Source organism: Rhodamnia argentea, chromosome 5 (assembly GCF_020921035.1).
Source record: "Rhodamnia argentea isolate NSW1041297 chromosome 5, ASM2092103v1, whole genome shotgun sequence".
Taxonomy (NCBI): Eukaryota; Viridiplantae; Streptophyta; class Magnoliopsida; order Myrtales; family Myrtaceae; genus Rhodamnia; species Rhodamnia argentea.
Genome location: NC_063154.1, coordinates 28,872,470 through 28,892,549, shown reverse-complemented (window position 1 = coordinate 28,892,549; position 20,080 = coordinate 28,872,470). Strand labels below are relative to the sequence as shown.

Below are 20,080 nucleotides of genomic sequence, written 5' to 3'. Positions count from 1 at the left end.
AAAGAAAACAATCGATATCAAATGTTAAGAGAGTTGAAGGAAAGGAAAAAGAAACCAAATGGGATGCCTCGATAGAGGACTTGCTTATTCGCCACACTAATGGTCAATCAATTAGAAATCGGTTATCATTTTGAGAGTCATTTATGCCTAATTTTATTTGTTTATTAGCTAATGCGAATTACCTTTTTACCATATACAGCAATACTTTATGGGAGGGTTATGTAACTTGTTTTAGGTGAAGAGACTATTCTACCCCTGATCTTCAGTTCTCATCGGCAACTCCCTCTTCTTTTTCAAAACTGTCAGTCAATGAGAAAGAGGGAAATTGAAAATAGAATCACTTACCAGGATAATAAGAACGTCATTATGCTGTTGAAATGACAAAAAGATGCCATTCAAGATGCTATTCATTGGTTTCTCACGCAAGATTTGAGGAGGCACGATGATTGAGCTATAAATTTTGATTGAACTATCGTGTCCTTGGATTTCATGGAAACACGTTGATTGAACATGAACGACGATCAGATAATGTCAACCCTGAGTGTACAGTGTTGTAAATCAAGAACTCAAGAGGACTTCTTATGCAGCAAGGGATCAGATACCCACCGAGCATATCCGCATAGAGCTCGTACTCAGCAATAATCCCGAGCCCCCATTTGTCTTTCAGCTGGCTACAGAGGTTCAAATCCATGTCTTAGACCACCGATCCATCTCTGTAGAGGCGTGTGCACGAAGATTGGAGCTGAAAAGTGACTAGATCCATAAAAGTGCCTGAAATCGGCTTGCTGTGGCTTCCCGTCGCCTGATGTGAACAGATTGGAAAATGATTCTATTCCTACCTGATCAATGAACTGTTGGCAACGGCAGCAATCCCTCTCAAGGATAGGACTGACAATGAAAATGTTTTCACGCCGCCTCTTCTCTCCTGTGCAAAAGGCAAATGGCATCATCCACGCTTCCTAGATTGCAGATTAGTTCAGTAGTTGAATTTCAGTCTTTCAAGCCCAAAAGGAGAAACCAAAAAATGTACAGCTCAAGCTTCATGGTGTGACTAACATGCAAGCATAAGATGTTCACTCCTGAAGCACCAGCAGCATCTTTCATTCTCTTGTGATCCAGAAAGGAAGCAGTTGTGGGAAGAACTCTAGAGTTTTGAACAAGCCCAACTCTGACAACTCGTGGTTCTCTTAATTACTCCTTGTCTGCCATAAAGCGAAATGCCTAAAAGAAAATAAGAATAAATTGATCAATTCCGCAAAACTGGTCAGTATGAATAAAAATCAAAGGACCCTGACAAGAACTGCAGTAATGTTTTTTAATAAGAGCAAACAACTACCAAATAGTGACTGCCACAAAGAATATGTAAGAGTACTTCTTAGCTTCAACAATAGCAAGTTTAATCAACTAGAATGGTTCGATGACATCAAACTTTGGACGTTACTATATCCGTTGGCTCGCCAACTCCACAGAATCCCAACATGGCACAAGACTATGCTAGTCAGACTTTCACACACCTTCCATCTCATAGAAAAACTCAGAACCAAGAATCTATGCTAAAACAGATTTCAGAATAGCTCATTTCTAGGACTATGCCCTTCAAGACCCCCCTAGTGATAAGTTCTCAATATTGCCAAAGGACATCTGGACCAGATCTTTGCAATTCATTGCTTTTAAACAAATATTTCCCCAGTTAGGACCATATGTATGAATCTCAGTGACATAATATTAGTCGGTCCAGACTCTTTTATCTATCACAGGCATGAAAGATTACCGAGTTATAAATAGAAGCTCCCTATGCCCCTTTGCAGAGAGAACAAGGAGCACACATCGGAAGATCTTTGCTCATGTCCCTCAGAGAACTTCCAAACAATTGTTGGCCTGAACTTTCATTTGCAGGCCTGAGCAATGCTGGAGGAACTTGCTTCAGAGGCTATTGAGGTGACATTAGATTAAGGCAATCATAAATTGAGTGTTTGTTGGGTGGCGTTAAGCAACTTTGTCTGCCATGGTTGCCAAAACGAACATGAGGCATTGAAACTGATTGCCCTAGAGATAAGTACGCCAAAAAGCTTTTTCAGTCGTTTCAGGATGTTCAGTCATCTCACCGATGACAAGCAAGTATTTCTTATGCACACGCTCAGATTCGCCATATGCTCCAAGCAGGAATGTGCTGAGAAGACAAGTTTCATACTATCAAGAAAACTATTTTACAAGAGGAACCTACTTGATTTATAGTGAGTCTTTATCAAACTCCAACCAAATGGTATTGAAGCACGTGAAACAGTGCAGACTAGTGTGACCAGGACTCTTAGCAACAACCTTTAAATCGCCACATCCATTAAGCACCACAAAAACAGAAACAGTAGGATCACCTGTATGTCAAAGTTACATTCAGATGAGAGAGCTTTTGCAGAATCGGCCAGAGGATCAACTTGAAGAGTCCTTACACAATTCAACCCAATATGCAAACGACTGACTTCTTGAAATCAATATCATAAAGATTTAACAAAAAGTAAGATTGTATCACAATGGAATGACATGCTTTGAGTTTTTGACATTTTAGGAAGAAGGCACCGATTGCTCAGTCATTTCAATTGTCTCAACAAATATTGTCATGGGTAGTTGATCCGTGTCAATTCAAAATTCATTCGGAATAGAAATTACTCGATCAACTCCAACTTTCTATACTAAGACTTTTAAGCTGTCTATCCTTACTTCTTGTAATTCTTTTGTGTTCAGTCGTACGATTCGGGAGGCCACAACTATTCCAATTGTGAAAACTAACGGAATAATACCACTAGAATTCCTAAGATCCACCTTTCTGACGGAAGTCCAGCTCCTATTTAACTCGACTAGTAAACGGTATGTCTACATATGCAGACGCGCAAGATGTAGAGCAGATACAAACATTCTCCTAGATTGACTAATGACATCAATATTCATGTAAACAGCAAAGCGTAAGTTTAATTGGAAAAAGCGAGCAGAGAGACGAGACAAATCGAGCAGAACAGAATCGTACAATCTGACCACATGATTTGTGTATTTCATCCCAAGATTTTACTACAGCAATCCTTCTCCATGAAGCCTTTCCTTTCCTGATCAGCAACAATTCGAAATCTGTAGATGCTAGCACCATCAAGCTTACAGAAAAGCACCAGTGCCAGAACATCTTCCCCAAAACGAAACTATGTCGTTTCTAATTCCGCGGATTTCACGGAATCAACTTCATTTCCTCAATAAGCTCAGGTCAAAATCCAATCAAAGAATAACACTGGAGAAATACACACCAAGTCAATCGGATCAATAGCTACAAGGATTCAAATCGACCGGATACTGCTTCGCGAGCCAGTACCGATCGAGCGACACTGAGGAAAGAGATGCAATTGAGACGGGAAAACCTGAAAGACTTGGGGGTTGAGATCGTGGCGGAGGAGGCGATGGAGCGACTCGTATCTGCAAACCGAGCCGTCCCGAGCTGCCGCGGCCTCCTCTGTAGCTTGTCCGTTCTGGATCGTCTCCATGGGCAAGCTGGAGAGGCGTGCGTTGGTCGACTTTGAAGAGAGAGAGAGAGAGAGAGAGAGAGAGAGAGAGAGAGAGCGCTTTAAGAACATGAACATGAAGAAATTCATAACTTATGATGCAGAAGCAAAGAGAGAACATGAACATGAAGAAATTCAGAACTTATGATGCAGAAGCAAAGAGAAAAACCAAAGGATGAGAATGGCTGCATTAATTGGGCCTTACTTATTCCGTCCGCATTTGGTTGTTTATGCCGATAACCTTTGTATCGTTGCATTGAGATCACCCTCCGACTCCCATTGCCCCCAGCCGTACCAGCCCCACTGGTATCTAAACAGTGTCGCCCTACTTAGTCTTGGTGTGCTTAGCTTACCCTTAGAAAAGATGTTCATTTTGGGGCACTCTTCCACTTCAATACTCCACAAGGATGGAAACCTCAAGACGCAACTTGTGGTGGAGGAGAAGCATTCTAGGCTTGGCAGATTTTTGAGTGTCAAAGTTATGAGTTTCCCAAACGAAATCACTTTTCCTTCTCCATTTTCATCGTCCGCCACTACTTCTTTCATTCTTTCACATCCTATTACCGTCATCTCAGTTAAATGCACCAAACTTGCGATAGCTAAAGTTGTCCCTAGATGTACCAATCCAGAGGAATTCATCACCACTAGCTTCATCAAATTCTGAAAGGATATCTCGACTGGAAATAATGTTGTCAAAGTAGGACATTCCCGAACCTCAAGTTTGTCAATACTCCGAAGAATTTTGGACACTAAACAGTCTTTCCTCCATACATGCTTTATGTTGTGTAGCTTGCTCAACTTGAGTTCTCTTAAATGTTCAAGCACCAAACATTTTCCCTCGTCAACAAGCCCTTCATCAGGGAATAATTCTTCAAAAACACTACAAAAGAACTCAAGGCTTTGTAGGTTCCGAAATCTCCGTAAGAGGGATATGGTAGGAAAGACGGCATTTTCATCATGAAAACATGCCAATGTTAGTGCTTTTGGGTTGCCAAAGATGTCCTCAGAAAATTCTCCATTTTGTATCATCTGAATATCCTTATCGACCAATGAAAGTCTCTCTAAGGTGAAAATACCTGCTGAAATTGCCGATACAATGAGAGAAGTAAATTCAACAAGATTCAGTAGTAAATCATATGCCGTAAAAGGCAAACCTGTCACGGGATGCACTCATAGTGTTACTAAAACATATGGGGTTCGTTATGTTGTCTAAAAACTATACGTAAGGGGGCTGCGAGTTTTCGTTAGTATGCGATGGACGTGGAACATAACGGGGCGAATTAAAGAATAAAGAAGAATACGGTGAATTAAGGTTCCAATGCTTTTATTTTTGAAATGAAATTAGAGTATGTTTTTTAAAGATTGTACAAAATAAAAAAGAGAAGAAAAGTTCAATGGTGAGAAACGTGAGAACAATGGAGAGGACCATGTGTCAAGTTCTCATTGACCTTCCCAAGTACATTATATTTAATTAGATTAGTTAAGGAATATCTTATGTTTTAAAAAAATCGGCAATTATTTTGTAATTTTAGATAATGGAATATCTCATAAGTGTCCCCAAACGAAAAGTATACTTACGATATTAGAAATATCTTGTATTATTGGCAAATTGATAGGCAAGCATATTAGTATCATGATAAGATTAATATACAGTGAACATAAGATTAGTAAGTGCTTTAAAGAACAAAGTAGAAATCGAGGGAGAAGAGTTGTAGTCATACCTTCTCAAATGAAGAGTGTGTTTCTTGGTTTGAAATGTCCTGATGATCATCTCTCTGAGGCCACTTGTTCATGGTTTCCACCAAAGGAAACATGTTCGGTTTGTCACAATGTGTCACTCGCAATTCCGTCAGGAATGGCCAGTTCAAAGTAGGCAAATCATGGTAGAAACTCTTGAGTTGTGGCATATCATGGAATACCAGAGAGGTTAATTGCGGGAAAAGTACTTGAGCAGTAGTGGAGTGTGGATTGTTATCCCCACTTGCGACTATTTCCTTGATTGCACAAAACTCCACTCGAAGTTTCTCCAATTGGTTTAGACTTGTAGCCACCCAACGAGGAAATAGATTTTCAAGGCTCTTACAATTCTCAATCTTCACTTCACGTAAATGTTCAAAAGTGAGAGTATCTCGAGGACTATCCATCCATATCTTGCTTAAATTTTCCATGTGAGAGAGAAATATCGACTCAAGCTTAGGAAATTGTACCTGCCATATTTGGAAAAATGACACCATAAATTTGATGACATTGAATTATGAACTTACTTTCCTCCCACAAATCACAACATTCTAGAACTTGTTAGTGACACAATCAAGGAGGGGTTGCTTGATGCTTTCACTTTAATGGACTGATGACTAAGGCCATGTGCGGTGCGACAAAATAAGCTACCTTACGGCCTGTACCACCTGTTAATACTCATGCACAAAAAATATAGGAGAACATTTCACTGAATTACAATCCAAAGAACGAAATGACGACCTCAAATAACACATGAATACTTTTGCAATTTTCTTAAAAATTTCGCATGACAAGAAATTTGAAGGCGGGTTTCTCACGATAACGAGGATCCCCGGGAAAATGCAACTAGTCTTCGTGAATGAATAAAACATGTTATGCAAAAATAGATTCTAATACAAAAAAAAAAAAAATGAAACGATTGTATGAGCAGCTATGAAGTTTTCACCTAAGAGCCCGTATGGAATTTTCATTAGGTCGTGAATTACGCTATTGCCACTTGTCCCTACCAAAAAATCGGGTGACTAGTTTCATGCTTCTTTATCTTTGATTTCAGTGATTGGGAAGATTTCAGTTTATCCAATTTGTGAATGGGTTTAAAATTATGAAGTTTTAGTTGGTGGTGACACCTATCTACAATTTAAGTTTAATCAATTTGTAATGGGTAACCAATTTCTTATCCTTGACTGATGACATTGTGTGGCGTGTGGAGTATTTCGGAGGCAAAAACAAGTGAAATTAAAAAAGCGGATGTCGCATTGCAACTTCCATTGGTGCTTCCATTTGACAAGATGTTTAATTTTAAACATCAAAAGCATTGGATAAAGAAAAGGAAGACTGACCTCCGGAGTAAAAAGTGAAGGAGTGCGGTGGTCTATCTCCCCCAAAGGTTGCCAAGTTAAACTTCTCATCTTGGGACAAGAGGCGATGGTCAGCTCTTCTAATTCGGGGCATTCCAGCAGGCGGTTCTTCCACGAGAGAAAACTAGTCATATTGGGCAAACATTCCAGCTTCATCCGACGAAGATTCGGGAATGTAATCTTCTCCACTGCGCTTCCCTGCCCTTCTTCCTCTGCGATCACTCCTTCCATTTGACCACACTCCTTTATTTCCATCAGCCATAGATTGGCAACACAACGAACCATCGATGGAGTGAAAGCATGTCTCAAGTTGCTGCATTTATAAAGGGTGAGACTAAATATCCTATCGAAGCGCAGCGTCCCTTGAAGATGGTTGTTCCATAGTCGCCACAACTTTGGTAGATTGACCAAGTGTAGATATTGTAAGAAAGGCAGCAACCGAGTGCTTCGCACACCCTCCAGCCCTTCAAGATTGAATACTTCTTCTAGCGACTCGCAATCGCGCACTTGCAATCTTTGCACTTCGGGTAAAACAGGTATCAATCCGGATGGAATAGCGTTAGTAAATGATGGACATTTATCCACCAAGAGTGATTCTAATTGCCAAGAGGGCTTGATGGGAATAAGTTTGCCGTGCCATTTTTCAATTAGCTCAGGGAACTCGGACAGCCGCATCGACTTTACTCCGGCAATCGTAGCCTATTAGAAAAAGCATCATTAAATGTAAACTTCTAGTTAGCAAAACGCAACAAGACCATCTAATTGAACAAAATTTGATAACCGATGCATACCATCTCTTTAAACATATTTTGGATGGTGATGTTGAGGTTTTCCTCCCAAAACCACGCTTCTGTTGATGCTTGTACTCTCACGAACTTTGGCGTATTTATTGGTCCCTCAGAGAAGAACTTCATGCTGGGACATCCACTCACAATGACATCTTCCAAGAGTGGGAACATCAAAGTGCATTTACTTGAGCTGAAACATCTCAGCCCCGTCAACCCATCAAGCTCCATATACTTCAATTGATTGAAAACCACCACAAGCCCCTCCTCACCTCCATCTTCACAAATGACTTCTGTCAACATTTTGCATTTACTTATCCTCAATTTCGTGAGTTCCACCAAATTTCCAGCTATTGTTGGTGTGAACATCTTTGATAACCCATCACAAAATGACACATCTAGAGTCTTGAGATGTTGAAAAAATCTGGAAAATGGTGGTATTACTTTTAGCTCGTGCCTTGGGCCTTCTTTGGCTTCCACAATGTCGCTCAGTTCTTCTATATCAGAATTGCGTACAACCAGCTCTTGCAAGTTGGTTAAACTCCGAACAAGACGACATGTGGATATTGCAGATTCCTTCGAGAAATGATGAAGCTTAAGAACTCTAACCTTGCCGAAGAATTCTCTGTCATGAGAATGCCCATGCCATAACTCCATCCGTCCATATAAATCCAATTTTAACTCTTGCAGATTTGAGAATGCGCCCTGAGAAATTAGCCAAATCAGAGTCTAAAACCAGCTTAGTTAAAAGAGTGTTCATGTATTACGGTATAAGTCCTGCATTTTAAGATGCTTGAGTCTCATGCAATTCAACGGAAGGAATTGCACCCCATGCAATAGACATTATCACCGATCTTTACCCACGTTTGCACTCAAGTAAATCCCTACATTCCCGTTTGCACTCAATTGTAATCACAATCGCAATTTGCCGGCGAAGCAGCAAGAAATTAATTAATAAAAAAAATCTTGGGTCGTACCTTTTCTATCAAGAAGAGAGGTTGTTTATGAGGTGGCATCTCATTCTCAAGTTGCGAAGCAAGTATCTCCACTTTGCTACAGCCATCCACCGTCAAGATCTTCAATGCCGGCCAACGTAAAGCATGTGTTCCTGTGTAGATGCACTTCAACTCTGGTAGACGCTTAAGCTTGAGGGAGGCTAACTTAGGGAACACATCCCTGGGATCTAGTCCGTCCTTCTCGATGAGTTCCACAATGCCACCACATTCATCGATCTTCAGCTCCTCAAGTTGCATTAGATCCCTAGCTACTGAGGCTGGAAACAGAGAGGTGAGGCTCTCGCATCTGGAAATGGTAACAGAACAGAGATACTGGAATTTGACTTGACTGTGGAGTTCCTTATCCCATACACGCTCTAGCTTTGATAATCCCCATAACTCCAACTTTTTTAACGGGAAACAAGCAATGGGATATCCATCTAGTGGACTCAATGGCTGCAGTTTGAAAACAACTTCAAGCGAATCACATGATTCTACCTCCAAACTTTCCAAGCTCTTGAGCCGTCCAAGAATGTAAGAAGGAACGATGTTCGCTAGCTTGTTGCATTTATAAACAATGAGCGACTTTAGTCCGCGGAAAGACTCCGCAGCAACTTGATTGTCCCATATTATCTCAATACTATCCATCCACATGATGCGTAATGTCTCCAAGCTAGGAAATGCAACCTGCGGTATCGCTCACGAAATTAGTGATTATGTTAATTTGAAAAGTTCATGAATACGTATGGAAGAAGCGGTGGTCCCGACAATCTTGGTCTATCCATTGTGGCCGCATCCTCATCTTGCAAAGGTCATACCAAAGCTTTTCTGTTTATGTTTTGACATATTATTAGTCTCTCCATGTTTTTTAAGGACAGTTCAAAAGACAACATGAAATATTTGAAAACAAAAAGGACGATATTCCTCAAATTTGTTTGATTTGTCCATATTAGCAAATTTCCTTATTCATTTTACTAGGAGTAGTTTCAACGTTTCATTTTGGACAAGTTTAACTTCAAAACTAGTGTATTATTCCTCATACTCTGCTAGTTAACCCGTTAGGTTTCTATTAATTTACTCAAATTAAACATGTGCGATATAAATAATATTACAATTTATTAAGTAATTATCTTTAATTTCTCCAAAATATACGTGAAATATGTCAGGGACATCATAACTTCCGGTTAAAGTCAATATCAATCATTTTTATTCAATATTATATCACTCTAAAAAAATTGAAAAAGTCAAAAAATAAAACAATGAAGAAGGGATTGCTTGGGTCAAAATGAACAAAACTTATTTATATCATTTTACACTTGAAAGAACTCAATATACTTAATTGATTGAATTTTCCTTTTAAGATTCATTTCTTTGTTACCGTGTTGGATGATCCAATTGTTAGATAAAAATTGTAGGCGCGTGCACGCCATGCGCCAAAGATTATGTGCAGGGTCAGCAGTGTGGGCGCGTGTGGGCGGCTGTAGCGAATTTTTTTTTTTCGTGTTTTGCAACTGGCTGACAATTTCGCGAAATTTTTTTTTTTAGCACGTAAATTTCCCGTTTTTCCTTAAATTAAATATGCATATGAGGTCCGATCGGCATGTTCTTGGTACCGACGTGTTCATATTGAAATGCTCTATGTTGTGGTACATTTTTGTACATGTTTGAAGCATTTAAAGGTATAAAAATACGTGTGAAAAATATGCGTATAATTTGGGATATCGGTGCATTTTTAAGCTATATTTCCCTTTTTTTTTTTAAAGTACAGAATATTGATTTCATGTAAATGACCATTCATGGTTCATAGATAGCATGTATAAGATGCTTGCAATTTCAATTTGAAGCAAACTTGAACAATGGTAAGAGATCCATTGCACGTGGGAAACCTTGAATATCAAGAGAGTAGCATGTTCTGTTTTTGTCACTCGTTACTGCCCATGAAAAGGAAAAAAAGAAGAAGAGGAATGCTAGCCAAAGAAATCTAGTTGGAAAAAGCTTACAACACAAAGCATGGATTGGACAACAATACCGACATGGACTAAAGGGTTACTAGATTGTATAAGGTACACCGTTGACCGAGCACAGTGAGGGAAAGAAGAGAAGTAAAGAAAGCATGAAGTAAGCACTTTGTGAACGTCCCACGCCCCTTGACAGAAAGAAAGTCTCAACCAGAACCACATTCCTTTTGCATGAGGATGTAGCTAAAAGAAATAAGAATTGAAAGGCTGGCAATTTACAATATGAATTAACTTGTTTTGAAATGATTATCCGACAAATCTATAAATGACATGAATTGATATGAACTTAATACACATAAAATTTATAATAAAAATTCAAAAATATAGTGCTCTCCAATGACATCGCTATATCACAATCTTTTACTATATAGTTATCGGGAGTGACTTTAACCACGTAAATCGAGAGTTGGCACTTGAGCTCCTTGGAGATTAATTATCCAACTTTTGTATGTATAGTGACTCTACTTTATATTCTTCATTTCAATTCAAAATCACAATTTGAGGAGTAACTCTACTTTGGCTTATTCAGCTTCTATGGTGCGGTGATCATATGGAAAGCAATCAATTTTAACCAAAGTTGGCCTTGACGATCATGCTTTGTCTCCAATATAACTATTTATTTGTTAGTTTTACTTATTTAGCTGGCTGGCATAACAATTATCCATATGTATATATCATCTTTTACAATCTCTTAATACTTTGCCGTGATTGATCCAACCCTCATTGATGTGAATTGAAACTAGCCAATTATTTGTGACGCTACGTGGCAACTTGAAATACAGAGCATGTAAACTTGTGAAGTGCTATGATCATAAAGTTGATGCAATGATTGGATTTTTGTTATATTTAAGATCTTGACGTAGCGTTTGTTACATACCTCTTGATTGAAGAGGGTAGTATTGCGTGATTTGACACGATCCTCACTCCAAGCTTCTCGGGAACCTGTCATCGATTTTTAATTAGATGAAAGGAATGCCATCTTTTGCATTGCAATGATGAATCTAAGAAGATCTTTAACGATTAAACCAGAAAAAAAAAATCAATCTTACACTTTCTGCGAGAGAAGCACGTCAAACTTTCCAAACGTGCAACCCCTAAATCGGTTAACATCGGGAATACTAGAGTTGTTGATGTGTCTAATCCCAACCCTTCATCCTCTATGATGATCGTCTCCATCTTCTTGCAATCTTGTACATTTAGTTCTCTCAATTGTGCGAGAGATTGAACCATGGATGGGAAAAACAGAAACTCGAGGCTGTTACAGCCAAACACCTTCAATTGCTTTAATTTATGGAATCTCACAATTCCACAAGGATTCTTGTTCCATATGCACCTCAAGCGTGGTAATCCTCTTATATAGATGGTGTCTAGCTCAGAAAGAGTCTCGATATTTGCACTGGTGCCTAGACCGTCGAGGTCAAAAATTTCTTGCACCAAAACGCAATCTTCTACCTTTAAAGTGTGTAGCTCTCGTAGTTTTACCAGCGACCAGGAGTTGATGACCTTTGCGAGAGATTTGCATGAAGAGACCTCAAGAAATTGGAGACTGCTCAGCCCCAATGGAGATTCATCGGTCCATATATCTTCCAGATTAGGAAGTCCAGCCATTGTCAAGGACTCCAAGGATGGGATTGAAACCTGACAGATAGACCCATCAGCATACGTGCTATAGCAGGTTATTACAAATGGTTGCGGAAGAAAATTTACAGACTTTAGGATAATTTTTGCATTTACAAAAATCTATGATAACAAAGGCTAGTTTACAATCAGAATAGGTACTTCACGACCACAAAAACAACTAATGAACTTCATTTTTTTTTTATTTGCAATATATTCGTGGACGGTTTAGAGTTTGTCTGCAATTTATTAACAATAAGGGAAACTACAGTCGTCAGGAAATAGCATTCATTCAGTTTGCTAATGACTACGAAGATTAGTGATCCTTAGAGCAAAAGGAAGTACATTCAAGATAAATTCCTTCCTATAAGGTAAACCACTCCCTCTTAGGTTATGTTACTACTTTGATGTTACATTGCTCATTTTGTCGGATGATTGCCAAAAAGTACTACACTATCTCACAATGCACATTACTACCATGACAAAATTATATAGAAACTGTAGAATGACCGTGGTTATGAAAGACATAGGCAACTTACAAACAAAGGACAACATCTCATGGTGTGATCAACAAGGCAAGTTTCAATCACGAGAAGTAAATTATTATGCTATAATTCCTTAATTACAGAAAGGTATGTCTAATTTACTACCCACCTAAGGAAACTTAGCAATCTTGAAAAGTAATTTCGTAAGGGAAATTACTGTCATAAAAGTTTAGTTACTACAAGTAACTTCCTTTTGACGCCTTCGCCATCCACCTAAGCCCGCTTGGGCTTTGCCAGACCCAATCAATTTATGCGTGAAATATTGTAATTTATATAATAAGAATAAACCTACGACAGGGCTAATTTCCTTTCGTACTTGATAAATTTATAATGACAACTTAAATTTCTCTCCATGTAAGCTCATGTTTAATAACTTGCGAAACTAATATATTGCACGAGCCTTGAACTCCACCATCAACTTCAACGATAATTGTCACTGTTTGTCCTTAGTTTACTTACTTCTATTACTAACAATAACCAATTTAACAGCTTACCTACTACACTAAAAAATTGTTAAACAATTAATTACAATTTCCACCTATTTGTCACATGTGATTTTTTACAATGAGTTGAAAATTTCCAATATAAATAAAGAAAAATGAGGAAAAAAAAGCAATGATCTTGAAAGAGATTATGACAAAAAATAATAATAAGATGGTTGACTTCGTGAAAAGGGCTTTGAAATATATCCCAAGCATATGAAACGATCAAAAAAGGCTAATTTTTTTAATTTCATTGTGCATATGGCCTCCCTATTCAGCTATTTAATTTCAATACGCCCTAATTTATATAACCACATTTTCAAGTAAGTGTTTACCGATTTAAATCTTCATGGGGGATCTCGTGAACTTTTTCCTTAAAGTCACTCAAGTAATGCCTTCGACTACGAGATATTGGCACAAGTTGAAGATGTATGTTCTTTTTTTTTTTTCAATTAGAAGTTGAAGATTTATGTTTGTTATGCCCAAAGTGCTTACATATATCTATATCTTTTATATGCTTTGCAAGTATGAATATGCGTGTAATTGTGTGCGTTTGTACTTGTAGGGCCTATGCAATGACTAAGTGCTTATTGAAACACACGATAGGGAAAAGACGTGCATCAATTAGATTAGCATCGTTGCTACTATTTGAAAACCCAAACCCCTTGCCCATTCTTCGTATTGATTTTTACCTAAGCCATCTAGATATCATATTTTTTCTTGCCGCATGCAAGCTGCAAATAACTCTAGTCCTATCACAATCTAAATTTACGTGGATTTCATTCTATTTGGTGGAGTTCTACACAATGAAGAGTAACAGAAGATTGCTTTACGCAATTACAGAGAAGGCATGATTAGGATAATGTAATTAGGCAGAAAATGAACCGAAAAAAGAAGAAGAAGAAAGAATAAGGACAATAATCTATGTCACATCTAATTAGCAAATGAACAAAAGATCATCAAATAACATATTGTTTAGATAGAAAGTTACCTGTTGCCCGTTGAAGAATGCAACTTGAGTGCCAACATGGTCGTTTGATGTACAACTTGAAGGAGCCATCCCGGCGGTACAAAAGTTCTTCATATTCGGCAGATCACGCAATTTCAAGACATGCAAATTCCGCAACTCAAGTTTGCCACAATCATCCACTTCTACAATCTCCCGCATTAAGTGACATCTAACAACTTGGATCTCTTCAAGGTGTGGAAGTTCTCTCAATAATGAAAGAGGAAACAAAACTTCCATCTTGTCACAGTTTTCAACTTGTACTACCTTTAATGCACTGAAGGAATTGGAGGAGATGTGGTTGTTGCATATCTTTTCCAAGTTGATGAGGTTATCGAGAAGTAATGACTCCAACATCTTAAACTCTGTATGTGATGGTGATTGGAGGATGTAATGGACGGAGGGACTATTCTCGACCTGTAGGTACTTTAATTTCGGAAAGCCTTTATGTGATAACGCGCAAATACTTTGCTCAATTCCATTTAATCCGTTTAAAAAGAGATCGTCGGTTTTGCCTAATAAAGTCCGTATGCATCCTTTCCGTAGAATATCGCTCATTGGATCTAACTGAACCTCCAATGTACTTGATGCATTGCGACTTCGCCGGCGTGGCACATCACCAATCCGGATTTGGTACTTGGTTAGTTTCTCGACGTTTAGATCCTCCGGGAGCACACTCGGATCGAAAATGGACACATGCAAAGTGCAGAGATTCTTCAAGTTATTCAACTCAATAAGCCCGGCATTAGTGGGTGGAGTTTGCTCCACGGCATTCCAATGATCAAAACTACTCTCCATATACAACTCCTCCAATTTCATCAAGCTCCCAAGAACACCCGGTTCAATTATCTCAAGTTTTGAGCAATGGTTTAAGTCTAACAACCGTAGCTCCACCAATTGTCCAATTTCTTTTGGCAATCGTTGAATTTTGGAGTTCGCAAAGCTAAGAACACGTAGCCACTTTAGCTCGCCGATCATGACTACATCATCTAACAAACAACCATTTAGGCACAGAGTGTGTAAGTTTTCCAAGAACTGAAACGGCGAAGGTGAACGAGTGAGCCGCACCTGAGAAAGATGTAAGACCATGAGTTTTCTCATAGAGTTGAAACATGAGCCTGGGACCTTAAGAGATTCATTGTTTGTGAACAACAAAAAGATCCGCATTTCAGGGCAATCTAACTGTTCAAGGAGCTCCTCCTTGTCGATGTAGGGAAAGCATACCGCTGTGCAACTTTTGAGCTTATCCTTTGGCAACTCTATGGCCGACTTATCATGATTTTTCAACACCAGAAGAGGGTCATCACTTGAAGCTACCGAGGCAACGAATCCACGAACCAAGTCTTGTATCTTGAAACCATCAACATCTTCATCGTTTTCTAACAAAAAGGATGAGGCTTTCAGGGTTCGGATCAGTGAGCTCAACCTGTCTCTCACTTCTTCCATGCTGCTATCTTCTCGAAATAACCTCGAACCCACGCCATACCTCACCAAGTTTTCAAGAGAGGGCTTAGAGACACCGTAAACGACACATAGCCGTAACAATGACTTCACCTCCTTGCCATCTTCCCCTTTGAAACGATTATAGCTCAACTGCAGCATCTCGTTTATTCTTTCACTGATTCCTTTGTTGGTAGACATCTCAATTTGTCTCAAAACATCCTTCCATTCGCTAAAATCGGCGTCTCTAAAAACATTCGCCATTGCAATAATTAGGAAAGGTAAACCTGCACATTTGTTGAGTGCTTCATCCACCAGGGATTTGAACGGATCGTGATGAACTTTGTCGCCCACCGTCCTCTCAAACAATCTTTTTGCCTCTTCCTCCTTCAGCGCATCGAGGAGGAAGTCCCTGTCGCAGCCCATTTCCCTTCGCAAAACATCTTGAAATCTTGACGTCAACAGCAACTTGCATCCTATGACTTTGTTGTTGTGTCCGCAAGGAATGCCTACTGACTTCAAGTCAAGCCCTTTCCACAGGTTGTCCAGTATTATGAGCACCTTCTTCTTCTCCCTCACCTCATTTTCCAACCTCGTGCGCAGACGCTCCGCTCGCGAATTGACGTACTCCACATCCTTTATGTCCAGGTCCAACGCGTGCGCAATCTCTCCTTGAATCCTCTTGACGTCTTGATTTTCCGACACGTCGGCCTTAGCGACCCAATCAAACGACTTCGCTTTCTTTATCCTCCTTTCCGCGTCGTCCAATAGGGTGGACTTGCCGACCCCGCCCATTCCGTAAATCCCGACCACGCTATTATTGTTATCAGCAAGAGCAGCCATGATCTCCTGCATGATCAATTCTCTGGATTGGACCATGCCGTCGTCCTTAAGCTTAATTGACATCGAGGCAAAAGAAGCTGAGGCCATCGAGATGGTCGACTGGACGACATCTTTGCCTTCTCTCTTGGCCGGAGTCGAAGCAGCCGCATTCCCTGGAGCAGTACCACTGAAGGAAATATACTTGAATTCACTAAATTCTTGAGCGAGTTGCTGAATGCCCCCGATCATGTGCTTGGCCTTCCTGCTGAACTGATAGCGACAACAGGGTTCGGGAAGACTCCCATAGCAACAAGTCTTGCTCGCCTTTTCGAAGTCGCCCAACAGGTCTCGCGCCTCCTTCAAGGCCTTCTCAGCCTTTGCCTGCCACTCCACGACATGACTGTAGACCTCCCGGCTATTGTTTCTGGCCACTTCCACGTCATTGTGGACCATGTCAGCCTCGTACGCCAGCTTCCCGACCTCCTTCTGAAGATCCTGGGCGTAGCTCTTGGAGGAGATCACGTATCCGAATTGGCGCTTGACGGGAACAACTATCCACTTCAAGACATCCCACCCAATAGAAACAGCAGAATCCGTCGACATTTTGCTTTGATTTTTCCTTTTCGAGAAAGAAAGAGCGATCAAACGGGGAGACCGAGAGAGAGAGATAGAATGAAGAGAAAGAGCAGCAGGTAGTGAAGAAGAAGGAGGATGGTTTGGCCGAGGAGAAGAACGAGCGAAACAGAGCAAGAATGATTGTGAGGCGAAGAAGGGAAGGGGATTTGAGTGCGGAAAAGGATGACGAATCAATGGATGAGCTTCAGTTCGGGAGATCCAACGATTTAAAATAAAAGAAAGTCCGCTGTCGGTCCCATCTATCAAGCCACCAACGTGGACCAATGTCTCCTTCCTTTCCTCCACTGTTAAGTGGCGAGGCACTAACATCTAATTCATGTTGACCGTTCGGTAACGACATGTCATGAGTCTCTCGCCTTTTCATGTATCATTTTCCGAACTTTGTCAGGTTTATTAACAAAATAAATAAAGTCATCAGGGGCGTTTCCCTTTGTAATTAAGTTGATAAGGACCTTTTGCATAGTAACTACCCAATATATGGAGAATAAGTGCACATACTAGAAAAAAATTGCCATATGAAGTTAGCATTCTCCTCAAGTAGGCAATTATTTTGGCTACAATCTAGGGCCACGGGTGTGGAGGTTAAGCCAGTGAAATATCCTGCAAAACTAGTTAAGCTCAGGCCTTAGCATGTGCAAGTGGCTCTAACCCAAAACAGCTTTGCACGCAAATTGTGGGATTCAAACGGACAATTCCTCGGTTCCGAGTTGAAAATTTTAGCAATGCCCCAACTAACCACACCAATCGTGGAGTTAAGCAAGCATGACGTTTTTGCAGTAACGAGCAAGTTTAGTTTGCATTCCGTAACGCTTCTTAAGAAAATGATTATGTCGATGTAAAAATTACCACACTACAGATATTCGATAATTTTACGAGAGAGATGCTCAATAAGTATAATGTCAAAGTAATAATAGTATATGATGGGTATTCATCATATTGGACTCGGATATAGTTGAATGTTAGGCGGCTAAATTTATATGCATCTATTAGTCTCACAAGACAAACACGCCCATCAAAATTGTCAATTTCCCCAATTGTGTAGATGCATCATCGCCGTTTGAAAATATTTTGACTAAGTAAAAATAATAAAGTCATGAGGCACATAATTCTTGTAATTTTTTTTTGGTCGAAATAATTCTTGTAATTAGGTGGATAAGATATTCTAGCTAGTAGTGCATAAAATTCAATTTTCTCGTCGCATCCAGAAAAACCAAAAACCCCTTTGGGGTTGGTTAGTACGTCCTCAAGTTTTTTTTTTTTAAATATATTTTAAGAGGGGCTTCCATAATGAACTGGTCTAACCATAAAATTAGATGTTTGCCGTTGAAAAGCAATCCATAGCGATCAATTTCTAATTTGTTGATAAGATTGCGTGTTACTCTAAATATGTGCTACTTGTAATTGGTAAATGTATCTATTATAGGGGTAAATGACTTTCATATATGGTAGAACTTTCATATGTTGTAAAGACATTCGTTAATGGCAAAAAAATGTTATTTTTAGTGCTATTTTTGTTTTATCATAGCAATATCAACAAAAACCAATCAATCCAACCAAATAAAGATTAACCAAAAGAAAAGAAAAAAAAGATAATAAAATATATTAATTTTGGTTGTTTTTATTTCACGAAAAATGAATGATTTGAAAAAATATTTTCCTAAAGATGAACACTTGTATTGCTTATAAAAATGAATGAATAAAGAATACATTTTATCTTTCAAGAAAATATCCATATGTAAATTGTCGTCGACAATATGAATATTTTTAATTAGCTAATTATTTCAAGCCATACAAACAATTATATTTTAAAAAATATTTTTCGAATCTTTCATTTTCTACGGAAGAAAAGGAGCCTTAGATTGAAAAACATAATTTGGCGTAGTTTTAATGGTCAAACCAAAGAAGGCAGTAGGTTAAGCTTAAATTCCTGCCCGGACAATTAAAATTCAAGAGAAGAATACGGTTGAAGTTCAAAAGGGTTTGCCGAAGTGTATACAAGCTGGGGGGAGTCATTTTTTCATGTACAGTGTAGACGAGGCGGAACTTACATATGGTGATTTTCTTTGACAGCCGTCATTTTTACAAGACAAAAAGTAGATTTCGTTTGAGAATTAATTATGTATCAATTTTTGGATGATTATAAAATTCATAGTCTGTTTTGAACCACGAAAATAATAATAATAATTAATTAAGTGTTATTATGAGGTTCACTTTTTAAAGAATTTGTATCTCACGTGTACTATTATTCTCACAAATACTAAAAAACTATTATGCTTACATAACCCATTTCGTTTCTATTGACAGCACATCTCTCAATACCAGAAGCAAAGAGCGAGAAAACGGAGAGACGGAGAGAATGATGACACAGATACTGGAGAAGAAAGAAGAGGAGGAGGAGGAGGAGGAGGAGGAGGAGGAAGAATTGTTGTGCCCAGGAAAGGACGAGGGATCAACGGCGAAGATTTAGTACCAGCAATCCAACGATATAGAACCTTAAGAACGACCCAAACGCCACGCCGAGGAAGAAAGAAGAGAGATGGGCATGGAATGTAATGCTGAGGGAGGAGATAGACTAAAGAAGTTGAATGGTGGCAGACTACTCCACGTCGTCACTGGGCCAAAATAAAATTTAAAGAAAGATGGCTGTCACTATCAGTCGCTCCATGATTATAGCTCGACCATTAGTTGAAAATAAGTCTTTGTTTTTTAGTGTATTGTCTTCAAAGACTGCAACGAAGGGCGAGTGCAATAGTCGAGACTTTGATGTGATCTGAGTTTAGTCTAGACCCCACATGTCCCCGTATTTATTTCTGTATCTGCCCTGTACTATAGTTTAAATTAGCAATATTTATTCACTCTTTCGAGCCCTGCACGAGGTCTTTTTTTCGAAATTTGGAAGTCGTGATTTTCTTTGACAACTGCCCTTTTTTGTGTGATAAAAAATAGCCTCATCCTCTTAAAAAAAACTCTCAATTTTAGATTAAGTCCTAAATTTATTTCGAACGTTTTTTTTAATCTAAAAAAAAAATTCCAATTTTAGATTCAATCTCAAATCTATTCCGAACTTTTTTTTTTATTTCAGAAAATACCCTAAACTTTA

General features: G+C 39.0%; 1 protein-coding gene and 1 pseudogene across 1 annotated transcript; both read right to left on the bottom strand.

The window, feature by feature from the left end:
* Nucleotides 1-487: 487 nt before the first annotated feature.
* On the bottom strand, nt 488-3,521 carry LOC125315310 (annotated as a pseudogene).
* Nucleotides 3,522-8,537: 5,016 nt separating this feature from the next.
* On the bottom strand, nt 8,538-16,947 carry LOC125315125 (disease resistance protein At4g27190-like). The gene is made up of 3 exons (XM_048279301.1): nt 14,068-16,947; nt 8,903-9,101; nt 8,538-8,721 (listed from the first exon to the last, which is right to left on the bottom strand). Exons 1-3 carry the CDS (start codon nt 16,945-16,947, stop codon nt 8,684-8,686), a joined length of 3,117 nt encoding a protein of 1,038 aa, XP_048135258.1. The 3' UTR covers nt 8,538-8,683.
* Nucleotides 16,948-20,080: the final 3,133 nt, after the last annotated feature.

What these genes read in the sequence shown, in the direction of transcription:
- LOC125315125 (XM_048279301.1), bottom strand. Translation starts at nt 16,947, where the DNA reads ATGTCGACGGATTCTGCTGTTTCTATTGGGTGGGATGTCTTGAAGTGG. An exon ending in CATTCTTCAACGGGCAACAG is followed by an intron (nt 9,102 to 14,067) that starts GTAACTTTCTAT and finishes GCGATACCGCAG; the next exon opens with GTTGCATTTCCTAGCTTGGA. An exon ending in AAGTTTGGAGGTAGAATCAT is followed by an intron (nt 8,722 to 8,902) that starts GTGATTCGCTTG and finishes TACCATTTCCAG; the next exon opens with ATGCGAGAGCCTCACCTCTC.